At 37.6% G+C, this 23,386-nt stretch overlaps 1 protein-coding gene across 2 annotated transcripts in view; it reads left to right on the forward strand.

Moving 5' to 3' along the window:
* Nucleotides 1–601: 601 nt before the first annotated feature.
* The window catches only part of ACSS3 (acyl-CoA synthetase short chain family member 3), a 67,206-nt gene continuing 44,421 nt past the window's right edge, over nucleotides 602–23,386 (forward strand). Inside the window, exons 1-7 of one of the 2 annotated variants that reach the window (XM_077783546.1) lie at nucleotides 602–984; nucleotides 7,092–7,236; nucleotides 12,090–12,278; nucleotides 17,480–17,614; nucleotides 17,910–18,050; nucleotides 20,272–20,352; nucleotides 20,436–20,531. In XM_077783546.1, the coding sequence (XP_077639672.1) occupies nucleotides 701–984; nucleotides 7,092–7,236; nucleotides 12,090–12,278; nucleotides 17,480–17,614; nucleotides 17,910–18,050; nucleotides 20,272–20,352; nucleotides 20,436–20,531 (1,071 nt within the window). In that variant the 5' untranslated portion in view covers nucleotides 602–700. Of the gene's footprint in view, nucleotides 985–7,091; nucleotides 7,237–8,656; nucleotides 8,701–12,089; nucleotides 12,279–17,479; nucleotides 17,615–17,909; nucleotides 18,051–20,271; nucleotides 20,353–20,435; nucleotides 20,532–23,386 lie in introns of those variants that run through there. The other variant, XM_021528055.2, reaches the window with a different exon arrangement.

Genomic DNA, 23,386 nt, shown 5'->3' on the forward strand with positions numbered 1-23,386 from the left:
ACTAATTCAACAACAATCAGGAAACAGGTTCCTAAATTAATAATGAATATAAAATACATACCTCCTTGCTATATGGCATTTTTATAAGGTGATTACAGGAAGAATATCCTGAGAAATCTGTAATGGATAGGCCTATTAAAGCACTAAAATAATTTCGTAAGTGATAATATTTGAAGCTGGTGTATGTCTTAGCTGACTTGTGCATTATAACACCCTGAATCATGCACACTGAAACTCAGGAAGGATTTCTAAACATACGCCATAATGAGCAAAACAGAAGATTCACTATAGATGATGAGACCCTCTGGAAAGCACGAAAGCACAATTAACTTTTTTTTTGGTTTGTGTGGTTTTGTTTTTGTTTTTTTTCTGGCACGAACAGTATGTCTCATTTTATCGCTGGTAAGTTTCTCAAAGCGAGAATGTCTTTCAAAATAAATACTCGAGGAGTACTCTGGCTACGAGTCACGCAGACCCGTAAGTCACAAATACTTTGCGGCGCCGGTCTCCTTTTTCGGTCTCCGCCGTCTTCGGCCGCCGCCAAGCGCTGCGGGCTCCGCGGCGCCCCGCTCCGCCGCCTCCCGGAAGCGCCGAGGGGCGGCGGCGCCGGGGGCCGGGCCGGTCCGTCCCGTCCCGTCCGAGGGCGTTTTGGAGCCTTAGCGAAGCCAGGGCGGCCCCTCTGCCTTGAGGGCCGTGGAAGATGGGTTTCCTGGGCAAGCTGGCAGCGCTGCCCAAACTCGGCGGCGCGGTGGCGGGCCGGGGCGGGGGCGCCTGGCGGCGCTGCAGCCGGCCCTGTGCGGCCGGCCCGCTCCCGGGCCCCCGCGGCCGCGCCGCCTCCTCCCGGGCGCTCGGCGAGTACGGCCAAGTGTTTCGCTCCTGCCTGGCGGAGCCCGAGAAGGTCTGGGGAGAAGTCGCCGAGCAGATCCAGTGGTACAAGCCCTGGGTCCGGACCCTGGAGAGGAGCAGCCAGGGGAGAGGCTCCTGGTGAGTAGGCGAGTGCCCCGGAGCCGAGCGGGGGTCGGGCGGGGCAGGGGCTCAGCTCGGCTGTCGCGGGAGAGAGGACTGCCTGCCCAGGGCCTGCGGCTGTGCTGGGCTGGAGTCCTGTGCTCACCGCAGAGCTATCCCAGCGTCTTTCTGGGATCGTCGGTGTGCCGTCGCTGTTGAAGATGGCCGCGGAGCTTGTTGGAGTTAAATGGTTACACTTGGTTGAAGCTGATGATTAAAAGCAGCGATGAGCGTGTTGGGATGGCGGCATGCAAGCGTGGACTCTGGCAGGTGTGCCGGGTGCATGTGTGAATCCATGTGTGGCTGAATGATGTGGGTGAGTGTGCCTGATGCTCCCCATCTCACTCCTTTTGGGTCTGCGTTGGCAACAGGCTGCCATGAACATGGGAAACCCGGCTTCAAATGCCAGGGGAGTCAGGCATGTGAAAACACAGCTGTATAAAAACTGTGGCTTTTGGGATTGTTTAATCTCAGATACTGGCTAACTAGGTTATAATTTAGATGTTGTGGTTAAGGTTATGTTTGGCAAGGCACTGGCGTTGTAATATATACATCAGTAAGAAGTGAACTGTTCTAAGACAGAACATGATATCCTTCTTACAAATTACTGAATAGGATTGTCAGTACTTTCTCAAAGGTAATGTTAAATTTTTGTGTGCCCAAGAGGCACCTTTGCCTCATTTTAAGCAAGTTTACATCATGCTCTTAGGTCTTCTCTCAAGAAGCTGATGCAGAATATACAAGGCAATGTAGGATAAGGGTCATCTTTATTTGGTACATCAATGGTCTTTGCCCTTTTCGTATTTTTCTGGCTTGTTTTTGATTAAAAATGCTAATAATTCTAAAAATGTAGTTAAAAATATTAATAGTTCTCAAATCTGTGCAAATTAAAAGATATAGGGCCAGTGGAGTGGAATTTGGTTTCGTATTGATGTCTGATATCATTGCTTGATTCCTCTAGTAGTAAAAATTTATATGTCTTAAGCTAAGTTATAAGTAACACCCAGCCATAATGGACTGTGTAACAGTGGATAGTTAGGGTACTTGTGACTTTAATCTCAAGGTCATTGCACTATTCAGAACAGGGTCCTTGAATCTTTGATCTCAAGGTCATGGCGCTATTCAGAAAGTCCAGGTAGGATTGCCTGCATAATTAGGGTCTAGACAAGAGTGTAGAGAACAAGTCCTATGAGGAGCTGCTGAGAGAGCTGAGGTTGTTCAGCCTGGAGAAAAGGAAGCTCAGGGGAGGCTTTATTGCTCTTTATAACTACAAAAAAGGGGCTTGTAGCGAGGTGATGTTCAGCCTCTTCTCTCAAGTAACAAGTGATAGGACCTTAAGACGGAATGGACTCAAGTTGTACCAGGGGACTTTAGGTATTAGGAATATTGCATATCAGGAAAAACTTCCTCACTAGAAAGGTTCTCAAGCATTAGAACAGGCTGCCCTGGAAAGTGAAGGAACTACTAAACCTGGAGGTACTTAAAAGTTGTGTAGATGTGGCACTTATAGACAAGGTGTAGAGGTGGACTTAGCGGTACTGTGTTTAATGGTTGGACTTGATGATCTTAAGGTCTTTTCCAACCTAATTGGTTCTGTGATCCTGTGATTAAGGACCAGAAAAGCTCATTGACTGTAGCATTCCCAAGCAGTATAATGAAATCAGTACAGTGGTTACTTTTGAAGGACTAAGAAATGAGAATATTATGCATGCAAATGAGCATAGTTTTGCTATCAGATTCTGTCAAACAAGTGTGGTTTGATTTGCTGAGCAGGATAAGCTTGTTTGTTTAAAATAACAGAGTTAGGTATTTGTAAAGTGTTACTTCTCAGGTGGAACTTACTTCATCTTACAAGAGGGAAAAGTGGATATTTCATTTTCAGTATCTGAAGTCAGACTTGTCTTCCAAGCTCTTTTCTGGCGTCACTTTTTAACTTGCATCTTTCCTCCTCTGTGGATGCAGAAACTGAAATTATCATGTTAATGTGAGCAAATACCTGAATTGAGGTTTTACAGAAGACAGAGCTGGACTCTTTTCAATGATGTCCAATGAGAGGACCAGAAGCAGTGAGCACGAATTAAAGCAGTCATATTCCCTTTTTTAATGTGAGGGTGACTAAGCACTGGCTCAGAGCTGGTTGTGGAACCTCCGTCCTTGGAGATATTTAAATGTCATCTGGACATGGTCCTGGCCTACTGTGTCCAGGCTGACTTTGTAGAAGCCTAGCAGATAAGTGGGGTAATGTTTATGTCTCAAACACCCATAGCCAGATAGCTGTGGAGCCACCCAAGGATTATTTGTAATTATAATACCAAGAAAAATCAGGCTATGGCTAGAGAAGGGGGCCCTACAGAGGGAGGGCAGCACTTTTCTGGGATAAATGTCCTTGTTCTAGCTCCTGGAGATAAGCAGTACAGGGTAGGAAGAAGGTTGAGAAGTGGGCATGGACTGTAGAGGGATTGGGACTGCTGAAGACTACTGAAGCCCTCTGACCCATTTTCAGAAAGATCTAGAAGAATGGATCGTGCATGCTAACTAATTTGCATAGAAAACAAGAAACTTATCTATAGAATGGTACCTCCACAAAGCTCAGGTGCCAGTGTGCCTAAGGTCTTTGGACAGATCATCTGGCTTTTGAGCTGGATCAACACTGGAGCAGGACTGGTGATCTCCTTTTCTTTCTTGTTTTTTTTCTCTTCCCCCACTCTTTATTTCATCTCTTTCTTTTACCTTGCACCCTACCTTTATCCAAAACCCACTGCCATGTTCTTGTAGTAGGCTATCAGGTACTAACTTACAGAGATTTCCATACAAAGTGTGTGGAATTTACTAATAAAACTTCATACATTTTTACAGGCCCACTGACTTCTGCAATTCTTTTTGACCATGAGCCATTTATGAATCTTAGGTACTGCCTTCCCCTTAAGGGTGGGATGCCACAGACCTGTCTGATCAGGTCCCTTCCAACCTCAGGCCAGTCTGTGGTATTATACAAAGATGCAAGTCTGAAGACTTAACATCAGGCTGTAATTTTATGCCAAGTACCTGTTGTTCTGTGGATTATAAAACGTTAAGCAATTCAAATTTGTATAAACAAATGTCTTAATGTGCAACATGCAGTTTTATTTCTTTTTCTAAGTTCACTTTAAATGATAACAGGCTGTATATGATAGATTGTTGTACTTTAATGCCTCTGAAATCCCAAGTGGTTACCAGCAGTCAGTGTGCTCAGCAGGGTGACAGATGGGCAAGTTCTTTGAATATAAGAGAGAGAGAACATAGAAGAGGGTGTTTCAGAGGACAGGCTGAAGAGAAAACAGATAATGGAACTCAGCTGAGAAAGAGGCCAGGCATCCAAGCCAAAACCATAGCTTGCTGGCTTAACAGGGTAGAAATGGAGTTTTGGGTCAGAGAAATCTTGGAAGCTGTTTATGGGGACCTGAAAAATAGTACTAAGAAGGTCATGTATGTGCATCTTGAGTTAGAATTTGTTTCCTCTTTTGGAAACATTTTATTAGATCGATTGAAAATATAAATTCTTTTTTCAATACCTTTGCTTTTGGTTGCAAAACCTGAGCTGTACAGAAGCAGATGCTTTTCATATATTTTCCAGTGTAATCTACTTCAATTGAAGAAGTTGAAAGAGGCTGTTACTGTATTTAGAATGTAGGCATAAGGCAATTCTTCCTCTCTAAGTACTGTAAGAGCATGATAGAAACTTGCAACAGGTCCCAGTGCATTTTCTTCACTCTCTGCCATTGGAAATACCAGTATTATGTCAGTGGAATGCAAAATGATTTCCAGAAAATAAGTGATCAGTGTCACCATCCCCTGACTTGTATTTTTGAAGCAGTAATCCCAGATAGTGTTCTAAACTGCATCAGTGGCTGATACAGCACAAAACATCTGGTTTTGTCTACATGGAAAATAATAAGAGCTATGAAGCATGGTTGGTCAAGAGAAGGATGATGGAATTGAAATATTTTGATCTAAAAGCCAAAATGGAGACCTAGGTTCTAAATCACATAGAATTTGGTAAAGAAGTTGAAGGAAAAACTTCCTTGAGTAGTCCTCAAACAGGTCAAAACAGTCTTCATTTGCACCATGGGAAATATAGTCTTTAGATATTAGACAGAAAAATCTTTTTAATGCTGAAGTTGGTGAAACACTTGAACAGATTATTTTGGAATCTTGCGGAATGCCAGTTAAAAGGGTTAAAAAAAGTATTTATTTAAGAATGTAGAAACAGTTTTCTCTAACATGTGCAGGCAGAGAGCAATTTGCAACGTATGTTTTTCCTCTGATGCTAAGACATACATGCAATATATAATCCCCTTTGAATTTTGGAAATGTTGCCCGGATTGCTGTTCAAATGTTGCTTACACTTTTAAAACTGTGTCAAGGTCAATTTGCATAATAATATCTCAAATTGTCTGATATTGTCTAACATTTTATTCAGCTTCTACTCTCATTTTAAAAAGTGCATGTCTGCTTTTCTGATCCTATCAGAACTCTTTCCTCCTCAACAGGGTAACAAAGCTCTCATCACACCTTCCAGATAGTCTTGGTTTTTGATTAAACCTGCAGTTATAGTTCTTTCACACACTTGTTTGTAAGTAATTGCTAAAAATTCATGCTGATGTTGCCATGTGTCTTTAGAAGAAGCAAAGCTCTCGTGCCTGCTCATGTTTGACCATTTTAAGTGAATATGCATAGCCAAGTTTTCCCTTGTTAATATCATCCTACAGTGATTTAGTAGAAAAATCTGAATCTTAGACAACTGTATTGTGTAATCTCTGTATTATGTGAAACAATTTCAGATCCTTTATTGTTCATATTGTTTTCCTTTTTGGGGAAGGGTTTTGTAGACTTTTGTACAGAATGGTTTGTGACTTTGGTGGTCCCCCACTTTCTCCATATTAATGGCATTGTAAAGGAGTTGCAGTAAGATAACTGTACCCTAAACATCCCAATTTCACAATTGCCATTTTTAGACAATAAAGACTATCCCACAGCATCTGTGTATGAATATAAAAGTAATATATAAAACATCCTGATTTAGAGCAGTCCTTTACTAAACATGAGAAGTGAGGGAGGAAATACTTTTTTAAAGCTAGTAGTAGGTTACTTTAGGTCATATGTTATTTCTAGTTGCATTGTAATAATATGTTACCACTGTACAGTTGTCCCCATAGAACCTTTTGGAAACTCTCAACTGTGTATTTTTTGTATATTGGTATTTTGCTGCAGAGCTATGCATGCAGATACAAAAACAAACAAAAAGGGCATCATTTAGTGTAAACTTTAACTTATAGGTACTGTGTCATCTTCCAGTAAATAGAATTGTCTTTGTATCTGGTACCTTCTGTATTTTTGTACTTTGAGGATTATGCTGCACTTGAATTTTCTTTTTCTTTGTAAAATGACTAGAAAAGTGAAACCTAAGTTTGTGAAATGTTTTTTCTTTAATTGAAAGATAAGAGTTCTCTGTAAATGTCTAAGTATTGAAGAGGCTATGACTCATATTACTTTACAGAAAATTTTGAGTCACTGATATAAAAGAGGGTTGTCAAATGCATTATAATCATATGATCTTATAACTTGGAATCCCTTTCATTTAGCTACAGATGCTTGTATATTTAACTGTTATTGCCAAGGGATTAATAAGACTATTTGGAGTCCTGAACCTGTTCTTCTTGAAAAGGGTTTGTGTGTGTGCCAGTACAAAGTAGGATAATAGCATGTTTTCATAATGTCAAATTAATTTAAGTGAATTCATGCTTTTTCTGTGATACCATATATTTAAAAATCAGTGATTAATGCATAGTAAGTTATAATACCAAGACCAATTCTTAGTTAAGTCAGTTAAGATACACTACTTTAACTTCTCTATTTTCAACAATAGTCATATTTAGCTTGTTGAGTTAATCACGAGGTTACAGAATAAAAAAGAACTTCCTGAAGTGAGTATAATGTTTCGAGATTTGAATTTGATTTGATTTATTTTTAATTTAATTCTCTCATGTGTTAAATGAAGAAGACAGTTTGGAAGGCTAGCTATTACATACTTCAAACTTCTTTTGTAGGTTTGTAGGTGGAGAGCTGAATATCTGTTACAACGCTGTAGATCGTCATGTTGAGAATGGACGAGGAGACCAAATTGCCATTATTTATGACAGTCCTGTAACAAATACCAAAGACAAAATAACATATAAGGAACTTTTGGAAAAGGTATGTTTCAGAATAACCTTGTTAATGAGAAGGGGCAATAAATATTGCACAGTAGGTAGATACCAGAGAGGTAGAAATTATCTACCTCACTAGTTTACTTTTTGAACTTGTTTGCATTTGATTTAATTTTCTTTTCCCCTAACAGATCTTAATTAAAAGGTTAAGCGTAGCATTAGTTAAGTCTCTTGACAGTTGCTGTGATGAGAAAAAGTACAGTTCCATAGAAATGAAATGTGTACCTTGGCTGTTGCTACACATAACTGAGTGTAAGCCTAAAATTAAATTTATGGGGGAACTTCAAAGAAAGCTGTTACCTGCCCCTATGTAGGCTGTCATGAGGGTGCTGGTGGCCCTTCTGTCTGGAAGGTCTGGATTTTGACTTCCCTGTTGGCTGAGGTAGCTTACTCCTGATAAGATTGCGAATATCCAGTTCTGCCTCAGCCCATTCAGATGTACTCCATGCCTCACCATGGGTTGTTGCCACCATGGGTGTTTGCTCCTTGAAGATTCTTGGCTCTCAGGGCTGTCGGGAGGTTTGCCCTTATGCTGCTACTCTTGTTTAGCTGCCTTTTTTTTTTTCCAGTTACATGTAGCAGTTGAACTTAACACCGAGTACAAAGAAATGTTGGAGTTGGACTGGTATTCTTCCTTAATGTATTTCAATGTGCAAGATGGATTTCTTTGAATGTAACACTCTCTGTACTTAAGATATGCATGTAATGTCTGGAGTGATGTGAATCTGTGGATTAAAATGTGAAATGAGGTCATAATTAAGTAATTCTGTTTCAAGGGGCTTATTCCACTGTTGCAAGAAAAGTCATACAGCTGCAAAGAAATTATAAACCTCTTATGCATTCTACCTTTTAAGGAAAATATAGAAAACACATACTCCTTAACAGTTTAGTTTTTTTATTTATTTACCAAGTCCAAGAAACATCATGCCATATTGTATGCTGGAGCTGGAACAGCTAGCTTTGATGTTTTAAGGAGTCAGAAGACTTTGAAAAGATCCTTTGTACTAATATATAATAATTACAATTTTGTGTATATATACAATTTTAGTTGTTGTTTGCCTTCAGTAATTATGATATATACACAATATATATGCAAATAGATGTGTATATAAAATCAATCTATACATATGTTGCATATAACACTTGATTAACTTTAATACAGAAATGCAGAAATACAACATTTTGATGTGAATTATTGTAAGTGAACTTGCTTGGTAGAAATTTCGTCTGAAAAGAACTTGAAAAGTAGCCTTTTTTCAGCTTTTTAAGCTTGATATTATATTAAGTCTCCTAAGTTTATGTCTCTGTAAGTGTATTAATTTTCTTAAGACATGGCAAATTTGTGAAAAGTGAGAAAATTTTGCTAGTTGACATACACATCCTTTCATCTACATTTCTTCTTACAGAGCATTGCCAAACCAAGTGGAAGAACTGGTTTAAGTTTTCTGGGGTATGTAGCAGTACTCACTCAGAAGTTCATGATAATCTTGCTGGAGGCTGAGTCCTATCTAAATACTATTTCTGAATTCTCTACAGTTTGTTCTAAATCAAAAGTAAATAAATGTGAAAGGCAATATTTGATATTAATAGCTTGTCTGTTGAAGCTTTCTGGACCACTTTGGTACAGCAAGTTTGATTTGTTTATCAGCTAGCTACCGGATTCCTGAAAACAAAAGTAACAAAGAGATCTGCTGAAAATGGGAGGGATGTAGGCTGTTGTATTTTTTTCATGGATCTCGTAGGTCTAGGAGAGTTTAGCTTGCATTGAAGGGTTCTGTGCTTGTGTGTCCCAATCACTGTTCAACTCAGGAAGGTTTGGAATTCCTCTTTTGAGCATTTTGAATGGGATTTCTGGTTTTGTATCTTTTAAGAGGAATTCTTTTGGCCTGAACCAAAACTGCTTTTGGTAACTACCAGGAGCAGAACTGAATGACTTAGAAACCTTAGTTGCTAATATAGCTGTAGTATTTGGTTGCTGGGTAAAAGTAAAACCATGCTTACTGGGTCCATGTGTTTGGTAGAAGTGTAATTTATGCTCTGGTCTTCCAAGCTGAAAGCCTACTTGACTTTCTTATTATATCACTTGGTCTCAAGTGATTTTATTACTGAAATGTCAAATATATTAAAGTGAGTGAACAGTTTTAAACGTTAAGAAAAGTGGAGAAATAGTGTGTTAGTTTTTGAGTGATAAAGTACACTACAGTGTATTAATGTAAATTATAAATGACAACACATTGTAACAAAGTGGAAGGTACGTGGCTTTAAACGATTTAATGAAATGTCAGTACTCGCTTTTCTGCCCTCCCCTTTTTTTTAGAAAGTGATTGCTTGGATGTTTCAGGGCTACCACACCAATCTGAAGGGCAATGTAAACCTGCTTTATAATGTTACCCTGTCTTCCAAATAGTTGTAGATAGAGACAATGTTTTATTGTATAGTCCAAATGTTTCCTGTCAGAAGGATGAGGGAAAGGGCACAAAGAAAATCATAGATACCCATGTATTGTATTGCATTGTTGTCTGCAGTGGCATTACAGTCTTTAGGGTGGGGAAATTAGGTCCAGACAAGCGATTACTGGGTTTGCACAGGTGACATGTAGTTCCTTCTGCAGTATGCTGTACACATGTTCTGCTTTAAATGCAATTTAGCTATGATAGATTTCAATAAAAATTACGTAAGTACATGCAGATCTCTTTGCTGTCTCCCTCGTATACCAGTTATATAGCTTGTTTACAGGCACTGGGAATCTTCTATTACAAAATTACTAATTAAGATCATTAAATAATGTCTTTTTCCTTTAGCAGGAAAACAGTGCATTTTTCATAATTTGTAATAATTATTTATGAAATAATGATAATGAATAATAATAATACTTATCCATTGTGTTTAACTATTTGTTGCCCACTATCCACAATTACAGTGTATAAAAACACTCACTAAATGTTACTTTTATTGCCTCTGGCCTTTTTGTCAACACTCTGCTTGAAAGTCAGAAGCAGGGAAGATAATTTGATTTTTTTGTTTCTTTGAGAAAAGGTGATGTAAGCTCTGTGTTTGAAGATTTTAATGTTTTCACACTAGGAATACAGAAAAGTAATTTACCTTTGGAAGTAGAGTTGCTATCTTTATTTACAATTACTTTCACTAATTATACCTAGAAATTACTGTAAATGCTGGTAGTATGGTGATAGATGCTAGCTTTGTACATGTCCAGTCTTTGGTTTTTGTTGAGTTTTGATAGTGTATATCAGTTATATATGATATTGATAGGTATTAATAAGTCTAGCATTAAATATACTTTCTCTTGAAAACCAGTAATATTTAAGATAAGAGATCTATTCCATACAAATCATACAGATACCTAAATTTGTGTGCGTTTTCAGCTTGGTGTGGTGATGACTTTGCCTTACTAACATGTTGTTTCTTGTGGTTGAAAACAGCAGCACAGATTTCTGCAATGCTTACAGCAAATAGGACCTACTCAGTATCTTCTGATGCAAGAGTACCTGCTTGGTGCTTCTGTGTTTCCATTTTCTTAAATGCTTGGGGAGAATGTAGAAATATGCTGTTTCATTGTGGATAGCTTTGAATTTAATGCAAAAACGGAGCAGATGCTCCTGGAGCTTCTGGATGTTACTGTCTCAGGTTACTGAAAGTGTGAAAATATATTTCCACTGAAGAGAGAAACAGTGAGGTGGGAGTTGGATATATAAAAGCAATATGGGAGCAAAGGTGCAGGAAATAATGTCATTAGGCAGAGAGGTACAACAGTAGGAAAGAGCAATTAAAACCAGTAGTGGGCATTTGATTTGCCGAGCGTGGTCCATGTGCTTCTTCTCTTGGGTAAGTAAATCACTGTAGCTGATTTAGTATTGGTTATTTTACGACGTCTTTACTGCATACAAAGCAGTTTGTGTCCTTTTCAATATATTTATGAAGATTCTAGGACTGAATGTAGTTACTCTTTAAAAAGAGAAAACTCTAATTTTTAAATACTATAAAAGAAAGCATTTCTTTCAGAAGGTGCCACATTGCCGTGCCACAACAAGCAGGTTGGAACAACTTCACAGTGCTTGTCACAGGCTCCCATGCTCACTGTAATCCAACATACTGTGTGGTAAATACAAATGAAATATTCAGTACTGCTTTTGTGACTGAATGTTGTGTACTGTCAAAGCAATAAATATTTTTTCATGGTATTGCAAGGGCATTGCTGCTGATCAGTCTATTGCGTTTCTTGAGTTCCAGTCCTTTGCTGCTGTACATAGTCTCTCTGAGGTTTCTGCATAGCAAAAATTAAAATCTTAACAATGAGAGCAAAAATTAATTTTAAACCTAGATATTTCTCTGAATTTGTGTTTCCCTTTGGTTGAGAGTAGAAGGTCTCTTGTCTCAGATTCTGAGAAGTTTATAACACTTCAGTAAGGAAAATACCTATTGATTTGTGTTTCAAAGTTAGCTAGTTAGGACAGAACTTACATTATGAAATGACCAGTTTACATTCATTCTAAAGAGCTAAAATTGAGAAATATAAACGGAATAAAAGAATGATAGGTAGACTGTAATTTAAAATTTGCTAGACATTGCTATTGATTTTTTTTGGTGTACTGACTACAATAGTCTTCAATTTTTATTTTACGAAAGAAAAATATATTAGATTTTTTGAAAAAAAGAAATAGTCTTAAATTTATTGAACCTTGATTATATTACATGAACTTTCTTTATCATATTGGCTTGTCTGTTTGATGTCATGCATCTGTTGACTGTATGAAAGTTTTTTTTAATGGAGAAAACAGCAGATCTGGAGAAACTTTAAATATGAGTGTTTTGTCAGTACAGGTCTCCAAGTTAGCTGATGTCATGATCAAACATGGTGTGAAGAAAGGAGATCGTGTGGTTATCTACATGCCCATGATTCCACAGACAGTGTACTGTATGCTGGCTTGTGCAAGAATAGGAGCCATCCATAGCCTCATTTTTGGTGGATTTGCATCTAAAGAGCTTTCAGTTCGCATTGATCATGCAAAGGTAATAACCTGTTTGAAGCAACAATCACCATTGCATTAGTTACTCCTATTAGTCAATGTCAAAAACCTGTTGTTTGGATTTTTTCCCAGACAGGATAATGTTTCTCTTTGTGTGGCACACAGTTTGTTTATAATACCTATTGTTGCAATATGAACAAAGTACTATGTCTGTGCTGAGGTTGATAGTTGTATATCAGACACAAAGTGAACAATTTTGACGAAATTGCTGCTCCTTCTACAAAAGCAGGAGTTTAACACACTGTTGTTTGTATAGAGTCTACTTTGTTTTCATGTTGGTCAGTCTTTTTCTACAAAGCATCTCCTTAATATTGGCTTTTGGTTCAGCATTTTCATCAAGGAAATGAGGAGAATTGTGCCAACCCTAAGTGATTTCACTGGCTTGTCTGATGTTTAGGCATGTTAGGTAGTTCATTTGTTCAACTATGTTATGATTTAGGAATAGTGTTCCCCAATGTATTGTTCTTATTGAAACACTCCAAACCTTATGTTGTTTGCTTGTTCCCCTCTCTCCCTCTTCCTCCCTGTGGTGGGATGAAGAGGAAAATTTGAGGCCTAAAAGGTAAAGATCAGGTTGAGGTAAGAACAGTGTGCTAGAAACAGCAATGAAATAAATGAACAGTAACAGCAAAATAGGCATAGCAGAGAGTGCAAGAGGCAAATGATTCACACCATGCTGACCCTGCACTGTCCCACCACGGCCTCCAGAAAGGACTCATCCCGCTTGACAGCTATGGAAACAGTTGTTCTAAATAAATGACTCTGCAGATTACATAATTAATAGAGGTCAATTCTTTAAAGGCTCCTGTGTTTGGCATAAGTTGAGCTTGTTTATAAAGCGTTATGATGTCTTTGTTACTGAAATAAAAATAGTAGTTGACTATTCTTAGTACCTTATATAGGCATATTAGTAGCTTGTGTATGTGCTAGTTTCAAACCAGCTAACAATGGAATGGCCTATTCTTGTTTTCCACTAGTGAACAAGGCAAAGTCTTTTGTCACCTTGATCAATCACCTGAAGCATTCAGACTCTCTGTGGTAGCCATCTTGTCATTTTGCTTAGATATATAAATTGCTTAGATATATAAATTGAATTGTACTGCTTAGATATATAAACCAGAACAGGATTTTGTGTAGGGTTCAAGTCTCCAGGATTTGTGGAACTTTCATGTAGATTTCTGTGTGCAGAAGTGCTTTTCAGATTATAGAAATTTCAATTTTATAAATATTGGTAAATAGAGAGTTGAATGCATTTTCCCTCTCTCCTTGATGCTTTAACAAAAATGTTAATAAAATGGCCAAAATGGTTTGTTGGAATGATGCAAAAAGGCTATCAACAGCTCTCTAGTTTTCCCTGTCTTTCTTCCCACTTGCCCATCTTTTAAACAAGCTATAAAGTAATGTAGAAGAAAAAATTATAAACTTTAAAAATGGAGGCTGCTACAAAAACAAATCATCTGGCATGTTTACTTCTAGAGCATTTTGCAATTTTTGACTAATTAATCCCAATGGTTTTTCCTCAGGGGAAAAAAGGGAGAGAGCATAATAATCATAATCATAATAATCATAATGCATTAAATTGAAAAGAGAGGAAGTTCAATTTTTCTACCCAAGGTCACATAGCAACTCTTTTGAAGGGTTAGCTATATAATTATTAGCTAATAATTATAGCTAATCATTAGCTAATCATTAGCTAATAATCATATTACCTGGAAACCATGGACTAAGTCCTAATTTACATTGCCTTTTGGTTTCTTTAAAAGGCAGTATTATGAATTATTTTTGGTCCATCTGATGTATAATAAAAATCTAAGTAAGGGGAGGCATATCCTCAATCTACTTTTCAAAACATGCCCCAATTTTCAGTGTGATAAAGCTTTCATGATAAGTGAATTGCACACTCTTGAGGCTACCTGTAAGTACCTGTGTTAGACCTAGCCTTTTTATTAGGCTTTTATGTGAATTGGTTTAGATGCTGCAGTATAGGACCCGATATTGGTAAAATTAATTGGAAAGTGTTAAGGATGTGCAGTGGAAGGCTGGATGTAAGATGCTCTTGTAGAAGAAAGATCAAACTTCATACTCCATTGGAAAGTCTGAGTGAAAGAAATAACAAACACTTTCTAGTGACTATGAAAAGGTACACTTGGCCAGGTTAGCTTAATTTATCTTGAATTTTAAATAGGTCTGGGAATGCTGCAGAGTCCTGCAGCGGGTAATTTCTACTTGTGTCAGGTGTTGGCAGTTACAGGCATTCTGCAGTGAATTGTGATGAAGTGATACAGAGCATGAGAACAGGATTTTTTGTCATCCTTCCTTTTACTTGAGTCTGGGAATATATAATTTGTAGTATTAAAGCAAAAGGTAGGTTCATGCAGTCATGGAAGGGACCTTTGAAGGTAATCTAGACTCACTTCCCATAATGAGCAGGGCATGTTCAGATAGATTAGGTTTCTCAGAGCCCTGTCAAACCTGACATTGAATGTTCCCTGGGATGGAGCATGTATCACCTCTTTGAGCAACCTGTGCCAGTATTTCACCACCCTCATTGCAAAAAATGTCATCCTTATATCTAGTTTAAATATATTTTCTTATAGTTTTATACTATTACGTCTTTGTCCCATTGCAGCAGACATTGCTCATGTCCAGCTTTTCATCCACCAGTATCTCAATCCTTCTTGGCAGGGCTGCTCTCAATCCCTTCATTCCCCAGAGTGCATTGATTTTTGGATGGCTTGGCCTGGCACAGGTGTAGGACCTTGCACGTGTGCCCTGTTGAAGCTCATTAAGTTCTCATGGGCCTACTCCTCAAGGTTGTCCATATCCCTCTGGATGGCATCCCCTCCTTCAGGAGTGTCAGCTGCATCACTTGAGGAGTATTAGAGAGTATAGAAGAATTTGTAGAAGGAGTCTTTACAGCAGGATGAAAATGTTTGTCTTGTACCAACATCTTTTACTATTGGGCCTTGCTTTATCTCATTTCTACTTCATAATGTTGCTGTTTTTTTTCTATAGCTCCAGCAGACCCTTGAACTCTCCCTGTTTTTTCTTCAAACTTGTTATATTTCTATCTAATCTTAATATATGACTACATGGAGCCCCAGAAGAGGTGGGAAATTATCGCCGGCCAGGGGCTATGTACAAATCATGGACGGGACTACTGTGGCATGCGTCTCGAGCTGTTTATTTTTTAGCATCAGTCTCATTACAGGGTTATGACAATGGGAAGATGCCAGCAGCTCACATCCAGGCAACAGACCAAGAACTTAATGTTACAACTTACTTTATAAACTTTTTGACCAGTCAAACAAAGCAAAATCATATTGACAGTAGTTCTATCCAATCACTATAAGCACACGTACCTTTGGTTAAAACAATGCTTGCTTATTTCTAACACAATACTTCCTTGTAAGCTTCAAGATACAATGCACAGAGCTCCATTATTAAGCTTAGACCTTCCTAATATCTCACCAGATATACTTTCCTGCAACTTAGGAATTTATTCTACCCAAACGTTAATACACAGACTATTGTTCTATTTGTCCTTTCTTTCTACATCTTGTATACTTTTTCTGCTGACAAATCTTATAGCTACTGCTTACCTCTAATCACCATCCTGCTGTCTCTGAGGCCTGCCTTTTGCAATGTGCCCCAAACCCTCTGATTTTAAGGAATCCCACAGGAAATGGGTGTATGAAAGCAATATGGGAGCAGAGGTGCAGGGGAAATAATGCTATTAGGCAGAGAGAAGAAAAGAGCAGTTAAAACAAGTAGTGGGCCTTTGATTTGCCTGGAGTGATCCATGCTTCTTCACTTTGGTAGTACATCACCTTACCTAATTTAGTATTGGTTATTTTTAGATGTCCTTACTACATACAAGGCAGTTGATGAACACAAGTGGGATCATCTACAAATTACTATAAAGCTAGTGATAACAAGATTCTTTCATCTTAACACTTGAATAGGACTGTGTGTCTTGTATTTATTACAGTCTAACTTCAGAGTGGCCTCCCAATGTATTTCAGCTTAACTGCACTGTATTGTACATCTATTAAATCAGTGCACTCCAAAAAGGAAAATCAATGAATGCTGAAATTTTAAAGCTCATCCAAAATGTTTACTTTGAATACACACCAATTAGGGATCTTTCCTGAATGACATATTTGGACAGGAAACATTTTATTATTGCACAAGAGAACAATTGAATTTGTACTTTCTCTGCTGAATTTAATTTAGCCTTAACTGTGACATTGTGGTTTATGCCTACTTAATGGGATTTATGCTAATGAATACAATTAGTAAACCAGCTTGATCAAACTGAGCACCATATGATAAATAAACTTCTAAAACTTCAAAACGACAGAGATTGAAGACTCGTTCTTTTCCAAGTAAAATATGTTCTAACACAGAGTTTCTTTGGTGCTTCCTTTTCTGTCCTGAAAAACAAAAAATAAAAATACCAATCTTTGGACCCAAGTTGAAATAGCTTCTATGCAGATTTCTTCACTTAAGCAGACTTAAATAAAAGGTGCGGTTAATGTAGATGAGAAATCTGCATTTGGAAGGAGATATTTAAAAAGCCCCAGAACTATACATATCTGATTTTTAGTAATTTTGCACCCTCAATCCTTTGACCATCTCTTGAAAAACTCTAGCCTTACTTTCCTTCCTGTGCCTTATGGCTTTTGCTTATTCTCTTCCTGTATTTCTAGTTTCCTGCCATCTCTTGTTTGCCTTCTTTTCCCTCTTTCTTCTCGTTTCCATCCTGTGACTTTTATTGCAGGCTGTGAAAAAGCCAGCAAAATTCTTCAGCTAGTATTGAAATGTGAAATTGGAAGCATTAGGTAGAAGGCAAAACAGTACAGCTAACTGTTGACGTCACTGCACCACTCTTTCTTTCATTAATATTTGTACAACTAATAAGAAGTTAATACTGTTGATTTCTTACTCAGATATATTTGAAAACAGTGATGTGTTAGAAAGCATTAAATGTTCTTCCAAACAAAAAGCAGATGCATGGACAGTGAGATTACACAAGCTTAATTTACTCTAGAAAACTGATCTAACCCCTGTGTCTAATTATGTAAAGGTAAATTGTATATGTTGAATTTAATGGAAAATATTATTAGGTTACATATCTAAAATACATTGCAAATGTATATATTAACTTTCCTCTTCTTTTAGCCCAAACTTATTGTAACAGCAAGTTTTGGAGTAGAACCGAAAAGGAAAGTGGAATACTTATCTCTCCTAGAAGCAGCACTGGCAAGGGTACAGAGCAAACCTCATAAAGTTCTCATTTACCAGCGACCTAATTTGGTGGGTGTACAGTTGTACTGTCTTTATGCTAGCCTTCACTTATTTTTGTAGTTCATGTGCCTTTACTTTTTTGCAATAAATATTTTACTGTATCTGTTGTAGTTTGTTTTTAATTTTAAGGATGAGCATTATATTAATAAGATTTAAATACTAAATAGAACTAATGCAGTAGAGAGCTTACAGAAAATTGAATAGTACTGTATAAAAAATTTGAATATTATATGTTTTTTTAAAATGAATTCCATTTATTCCATGTAATTTTCTTTTGACAGTTTTCTTATTTTTCAATGGGCAGGGCCATGTTCCTCTTACCAGAGGCCGTGATCTTGACTGGGAAGAAGAGCTTGCAAAAGCCCAATGTTCAAAATGTGTCTCTGTTCCCTCAGACCATCCACTTTATATTCTGTATACATCTGGAACAACAGGTTTGCCCAAGGTAAAGGACTATGACTAGTCTAAGTGCCTGTGACCAACTATTTGCAGTTCTCTGTGAAAAAATATTTAATTGAAAAGGTTGAAAATGTTTGCTAGAGCACAATGCTATAAATTATCCACATTTAACAAATGGTTTCTTCATTTGTAGAATCTCTTTCTTCACATTTCGCTATTTTAAAGGCAGTGCCTAGGAATAAATAATCGTTTTAAATTTAAATAGTAGTAGTATAAAGATGCATTTTCTTTAGTTGTTTGTACAAAATAAACTTTTGAGGATAGCAGAATGTATTTTATTCAGTACTGTCTTCTGTGTTTTAACTTCCTTAGATAAGCATAGTATAGTTACTTAATAACAAGACCAGTTAATATATCACTTGTGTGATAGCATTGATTGCTGACTAATCTTGTTCATTATTTACATATTAGCTAATTTTCTTGTAGATAAGATGTGCTGAATGACATTACAGATTAAATGAAATAAAGCTTATGTTACTGAACAGTTCCGAGTACATAATACCCTGAAAATAGAAGTTAAGTGAAAATTAACAAAGGGTATTCTCTGAAAATGTTTGCTTTTGAATGTAAATTAGTTTTTAGAATGTATTTTTAAAGAATTGTATTTAAAAAGTTAACTCTCTGTGTGTTTGCCTGGTACTTAAAATGCTCATTTACAATGTGGAAGACAAGCTTAATATAATTTTATGGCGATAGTCTTACTACCATTTATTCAGAATCTCTTAGAATGTAATGGAAAACAAACATCAGATTTGTTGAGAAAAATGCCTTCTGCTTTTACCTTCAATGTGGGCCCTTGAAAGCAACATACATATCCTAAATCATTCAGTTGTATTGTCAAAAAACCCAAGATAAGATCCTTTGTTACAACAGATATTTTCCTTGACAGAGTATCAATATAGTATCTCAGAGGTAATAGGTCTCAGAAGTTTACTTCACTGTGTTGTCTCTGCAGAGAAAAGTACAGACATCTTAAATCAATCACCCTTACAAGAGAGATATTTTCAACTAGCAGTAAGCTACGATAAGTAACTCTCAGTGAATAAAATAACTTTTTTATTTATTTATTTAAGTAACTTAATTTTAATGGTCATGTAGGTAAAACTACTTGGTTATAACCATCCTAAAAAAACTTTTGTTGATCTCAGAACAAAGGCTAAGTTAGAAGCTGAGTTGAACAAATGGAATCTGCTGTCTGAAATTGGTGAAGTGTTTGTAAACCATTCTCTGCCTTAGCAATCTCCATTTTAGTTAATGTATCTCTGCAGTCTCTTATTTCTTGGATGAGATCTGAAAGTGCCTATTTCATTCTGTTAAATACATCAAGAGACTGTACCATGCCTAGCACAGACAGACAGCTGCATTGTAATGTCTGTGCACTGCATATTTGTTTGGTCCAGTGGATTTCATCTGACTTTTAGTTCAGGATACCAGGATGTAGTTTACTTAATTCTTCAAGGAATAATGTGCTAGAAGGTGATATTGTCAGTATGTCAATATGGTCAATATTTATTGACCATACTAACATTGCAAAATATGTCCAAAAGTTTCCTGTTAATGATGTTCCAGAGCTGGTTTTGGTTTACCAAGGTGCACGATGCTGTCAATAATCTCTCATTCTAATTCTCAAATCCCTCTTTTAGCTGAAGACTGGGGTGGTATTCATTTAGCATTCATGTGTGTACTTCAGGCTAGATGAAAAAATTTCAAGAATATACTCTGACATCTTTAAAAAGAGTCAGAGCAGAAAGGGACATTTCAGGGAGTAATTCACCCCAGTTTTTCCAGGGGTCATCTACTTTGCAGGTGTGAAGATGATATAGATAGAGTAGGCAATGAATTTAAAATGTGCCTAGCATCGGGATGGTACAGTTTAAGTGAGGTAAATACTTAATCTCTTATTTTTTGTCAGTATATATTGACTATTTGTATATCCAACTTTATGAGAGAATTTTAGCTTTGTTAGTTATCTTTTGAATGTTTGTTTTACTGTATGTTTGGTTTTTGTTTTCCATAACTACTTCCTTAGTGGAAGTGTTAGTATGTGCTTGTTGGAATAGATTCTTTTCATAAGTAAGAAGTATTTGAGCTGGATAAATTTAATTCCATTGCTACTAAATCATTAAAATTTAATTGAACACAGCAATATGATTGTATCCTTCAAATCTTAATCTTAAATACTTAAATACTCAAATTTCCTCATTTAGGGTGTTGTGAGACCAACTGGTGGCTATGCAGTTATGCTGAACTGGACTATGTCAGCTGTGTATGGACTCAAACCTGGTGAGGTAATTCTATTTAAATGTCATGTAAACATTTTTTAATACCTCTTAATACTCCTAACTATAATTTTGGTTATATTTCATTTTAGGTATGGTGGGCAGCTTCTGATTTAGGCTGGGTTGTTGGTCATTCCTACATTTGCTATGGACCTCTCCTTCATGGTAATACTACAGTTCTGTATGAGGTATGATTCAGTCTAAAAAACCCTCCTTAGAAATGGCAGCATCTCCTCCAGCTGATGGTCCAGATGATCTTGTTTATGCCTGTCTATTCTTCATGCCACAGATATTTAAATTGTGTGTGTATTTATACTCTCCAATCTATTAGAGTAATTTTTAAGGAAAATTTACTTCACAGTCCTTCAAGTTTGTCTATATTTGTGTGAAGAGTGATGGTTAGTGGCATAAGGAACCCTGAAAGAGCAGAACTAGAAATGGATAATGGTGGAGTGTACCTGGGTTATTGATTAGACTACTTTTATTTTGGAATCAGGAGAGTTGTTGTCATGGTTTGACACTGGCACAATGCCAGTGCCTCCATGAAAATGCAATCTCTCAAATGAATGCTGTGAAATGCAATTGAGAACAGAGCAAAGCAGGCCCAAGCTTAATAACAGGAAAAAAAACTTTATTAAGCTACTACTATAAAAGAAAAAAAGAAAGGAAAAAAACCACACAAAGATCAAAATGAAAACCTTGCAAAGCATTCCTCCCCCCACCACCCAACTCCAACAAACCACAGTGAGACACAATCTGGACCCCAATCAGGTTTCCACCCTCCAGACAATCGATTCTCAGCCCTTTGAGGGAGACAGGAGTCTCTCCTGTGCCACAGACCCCCCAAGAAACACAGCTCCACATCCTGTGCTTCCATGTCACACATGGCACCGCCCGGAGAAGTTTGCCATGGTGACCCTTCTCCTTTCCATGCACAGTGCTCTCACCACCAATGCATGGATGGACAGACTGCTTTTAGGATTTTTCCTTTCAAGGATGCCTGCCAAGAGGGGAGAAAAACAACAGTTCAGTTTTTAATTTTTTGGGACCACAGTCCCCCCCATTTTCCCCTGGGGCTGGGGGTCCAAGAACAGAGATCTTCTTCTCTTCTCCTTCTTTTGAGGACAGGGGGCACCACCACAAACCCCCTAACTTTTTTCTGTTCGCTCCACTTCTGTCTTTTCCCAGCTGAAGCAGGTCTCTTGGCTCACTGGCATCCTCCTAAAATACAGTCTCTCTTGGAGGAGAAGATTAATTCCATGTGTGGCTACCAAGGAGAAAGTCCAGCCAAAAAGCCACTCCTTCACCCCCCACCCCCATCTAGAATTTCTCCTTCTAACATCCCAGGGTCCAAGCTGTCCCTCTTCCTCTCTTTCAAACCGAAGAGGGAAAAAATTTCACAAAGCTTTCATTTCTCAAGGAAGGGTTAAAAATCCGAACTCCCAGGATAGCTCGATGCCCAGACTCCAGCGGATCCCACAGGCAGCTGAGCACCTTGTGGCCCCCCCCTCGCTCTTCTTACCCGCGGTGAACCGCTGATAAAAACTGCTGCTGCTATCTCTTTCTCTCTCTCTCTTGAGAGAGGGAGACTCTGGGGGGGAACGGAGACATCCCAGATTTCTCCACCCTTCCACGACAGTTGTGTTTTGCATGTTTTGTGATGAAAAATACCGGATCTTAGTTGGATGCAATTGGAAGTTGTATGCTTGGAACCAGAACTTCTAATGAGTGTTGTCTCTTCTTTCCTCTCTACCACTCAAGGAAACTGAACTCAAGGCACCGATGACATCTGGGGCTTAGTCCTTCCCTTCAGGGGATGAAACCTAGTGGGGTGGAGAGGAGACTAGTTCAGTTGGAGTGGCCTATGGCATCCTTATTTTGCTGCTCAAAAAAGTAATCGTACTGCCTTAATTGTTACTTTTACAGACTTTATTGCTGATTTTTCTGAATAAGAAAGAGCAAAAAACTTCACCCAGTAGCAGACATACACATTTGCAGACTCAAATATTGTATTAGCTTGAGTACTAAATTACTGTGGTCTAATTAATATTTAAGTGCCTAATAGATTTTAATTAGATTCTTCATTCTAAGGGGATTAACTCAGTACTACCACAATAGTTGAGAAGAGGAAACCAGTGTAGAAAAATTGGCAAATGCTCATAGACAATAAAAATATTTCAATAGTTTTATCGTGACTGCTTTTGAACACTGATGTGCTAGGCTGCATTAAAATTATTGCATGAATTTTCAGAAGATAATCACTGCAATGAAGACATATTCATTCTAGTAGGTGTAGAGTAAGCCAAGAAGGAAGTGGAGTAAGGAGTTCTTCAGTATTTTCTGTTGCATAGTCATCTTACAGTGAAGTTTTATCTCTATGTGAATGCATGGGGATCAACGTAATTATTATAATTGTAAAGGTACCTCTGAGTTTAAACTGTTGTAGAAAAAAAGGAGTAAAAATTCTACTTTTTTAACAGTGAACATAAGAAAAATTAGAGTTAGTATCAGGCTGACCTACATATCTGCTTTGTGATTTTTTGCACTTGGTGCGATCGTTATTAAACAGAAATAGTACTTTTCCCATTTTTCTTCTCCAAGATGCCACTAATCAAGGCTTCAGACAGTGTTCATGACATAAGCGTCATCTTTTTGAGGGTTTATAATGGGCAGAAAAGGAATGTGTCTGAACACACAGGAATACAAGTAATATTTACAAAGAGAATAGTGCATAATTTTTCCTCTGCTTAGAAGGCTGTATTAATAGTAAATATTCAGAAATTTTTAGTCAAGTCTCTTAAATGGTTGCCTAATTACATATTTTGGGTTATGGAATATCACTGTTTAGTCACAGGGAAAGAACATCACATTCCTTTTGCTTGTGGCCCACCACTGTTGAATGTAAACTGTGCTGATTTCATACCCTCACTACTTCAAGTATTTTATTTATTTTTAAATTACGTAGGTGACACCTTGTCATTTTAAAAATTACTATAGAAATTATGCTTTTAGTTTTCACTTGCTGTTACACCATTTTCAGAAT

Source organism: Lonchura striata, chromosome 5 (assembly GCF_046129695.1).
Source record: "Lonchura striata isolate bLonStr1 chromosome 5, bLonStr1.mat, whole genome shotgun sequence".
Lineage (NCBI taxonomy): Eukaryota > Metazoa > Chordata > Aves > Passeriformes > Estrildidae > Lonchura > Lonchura striata.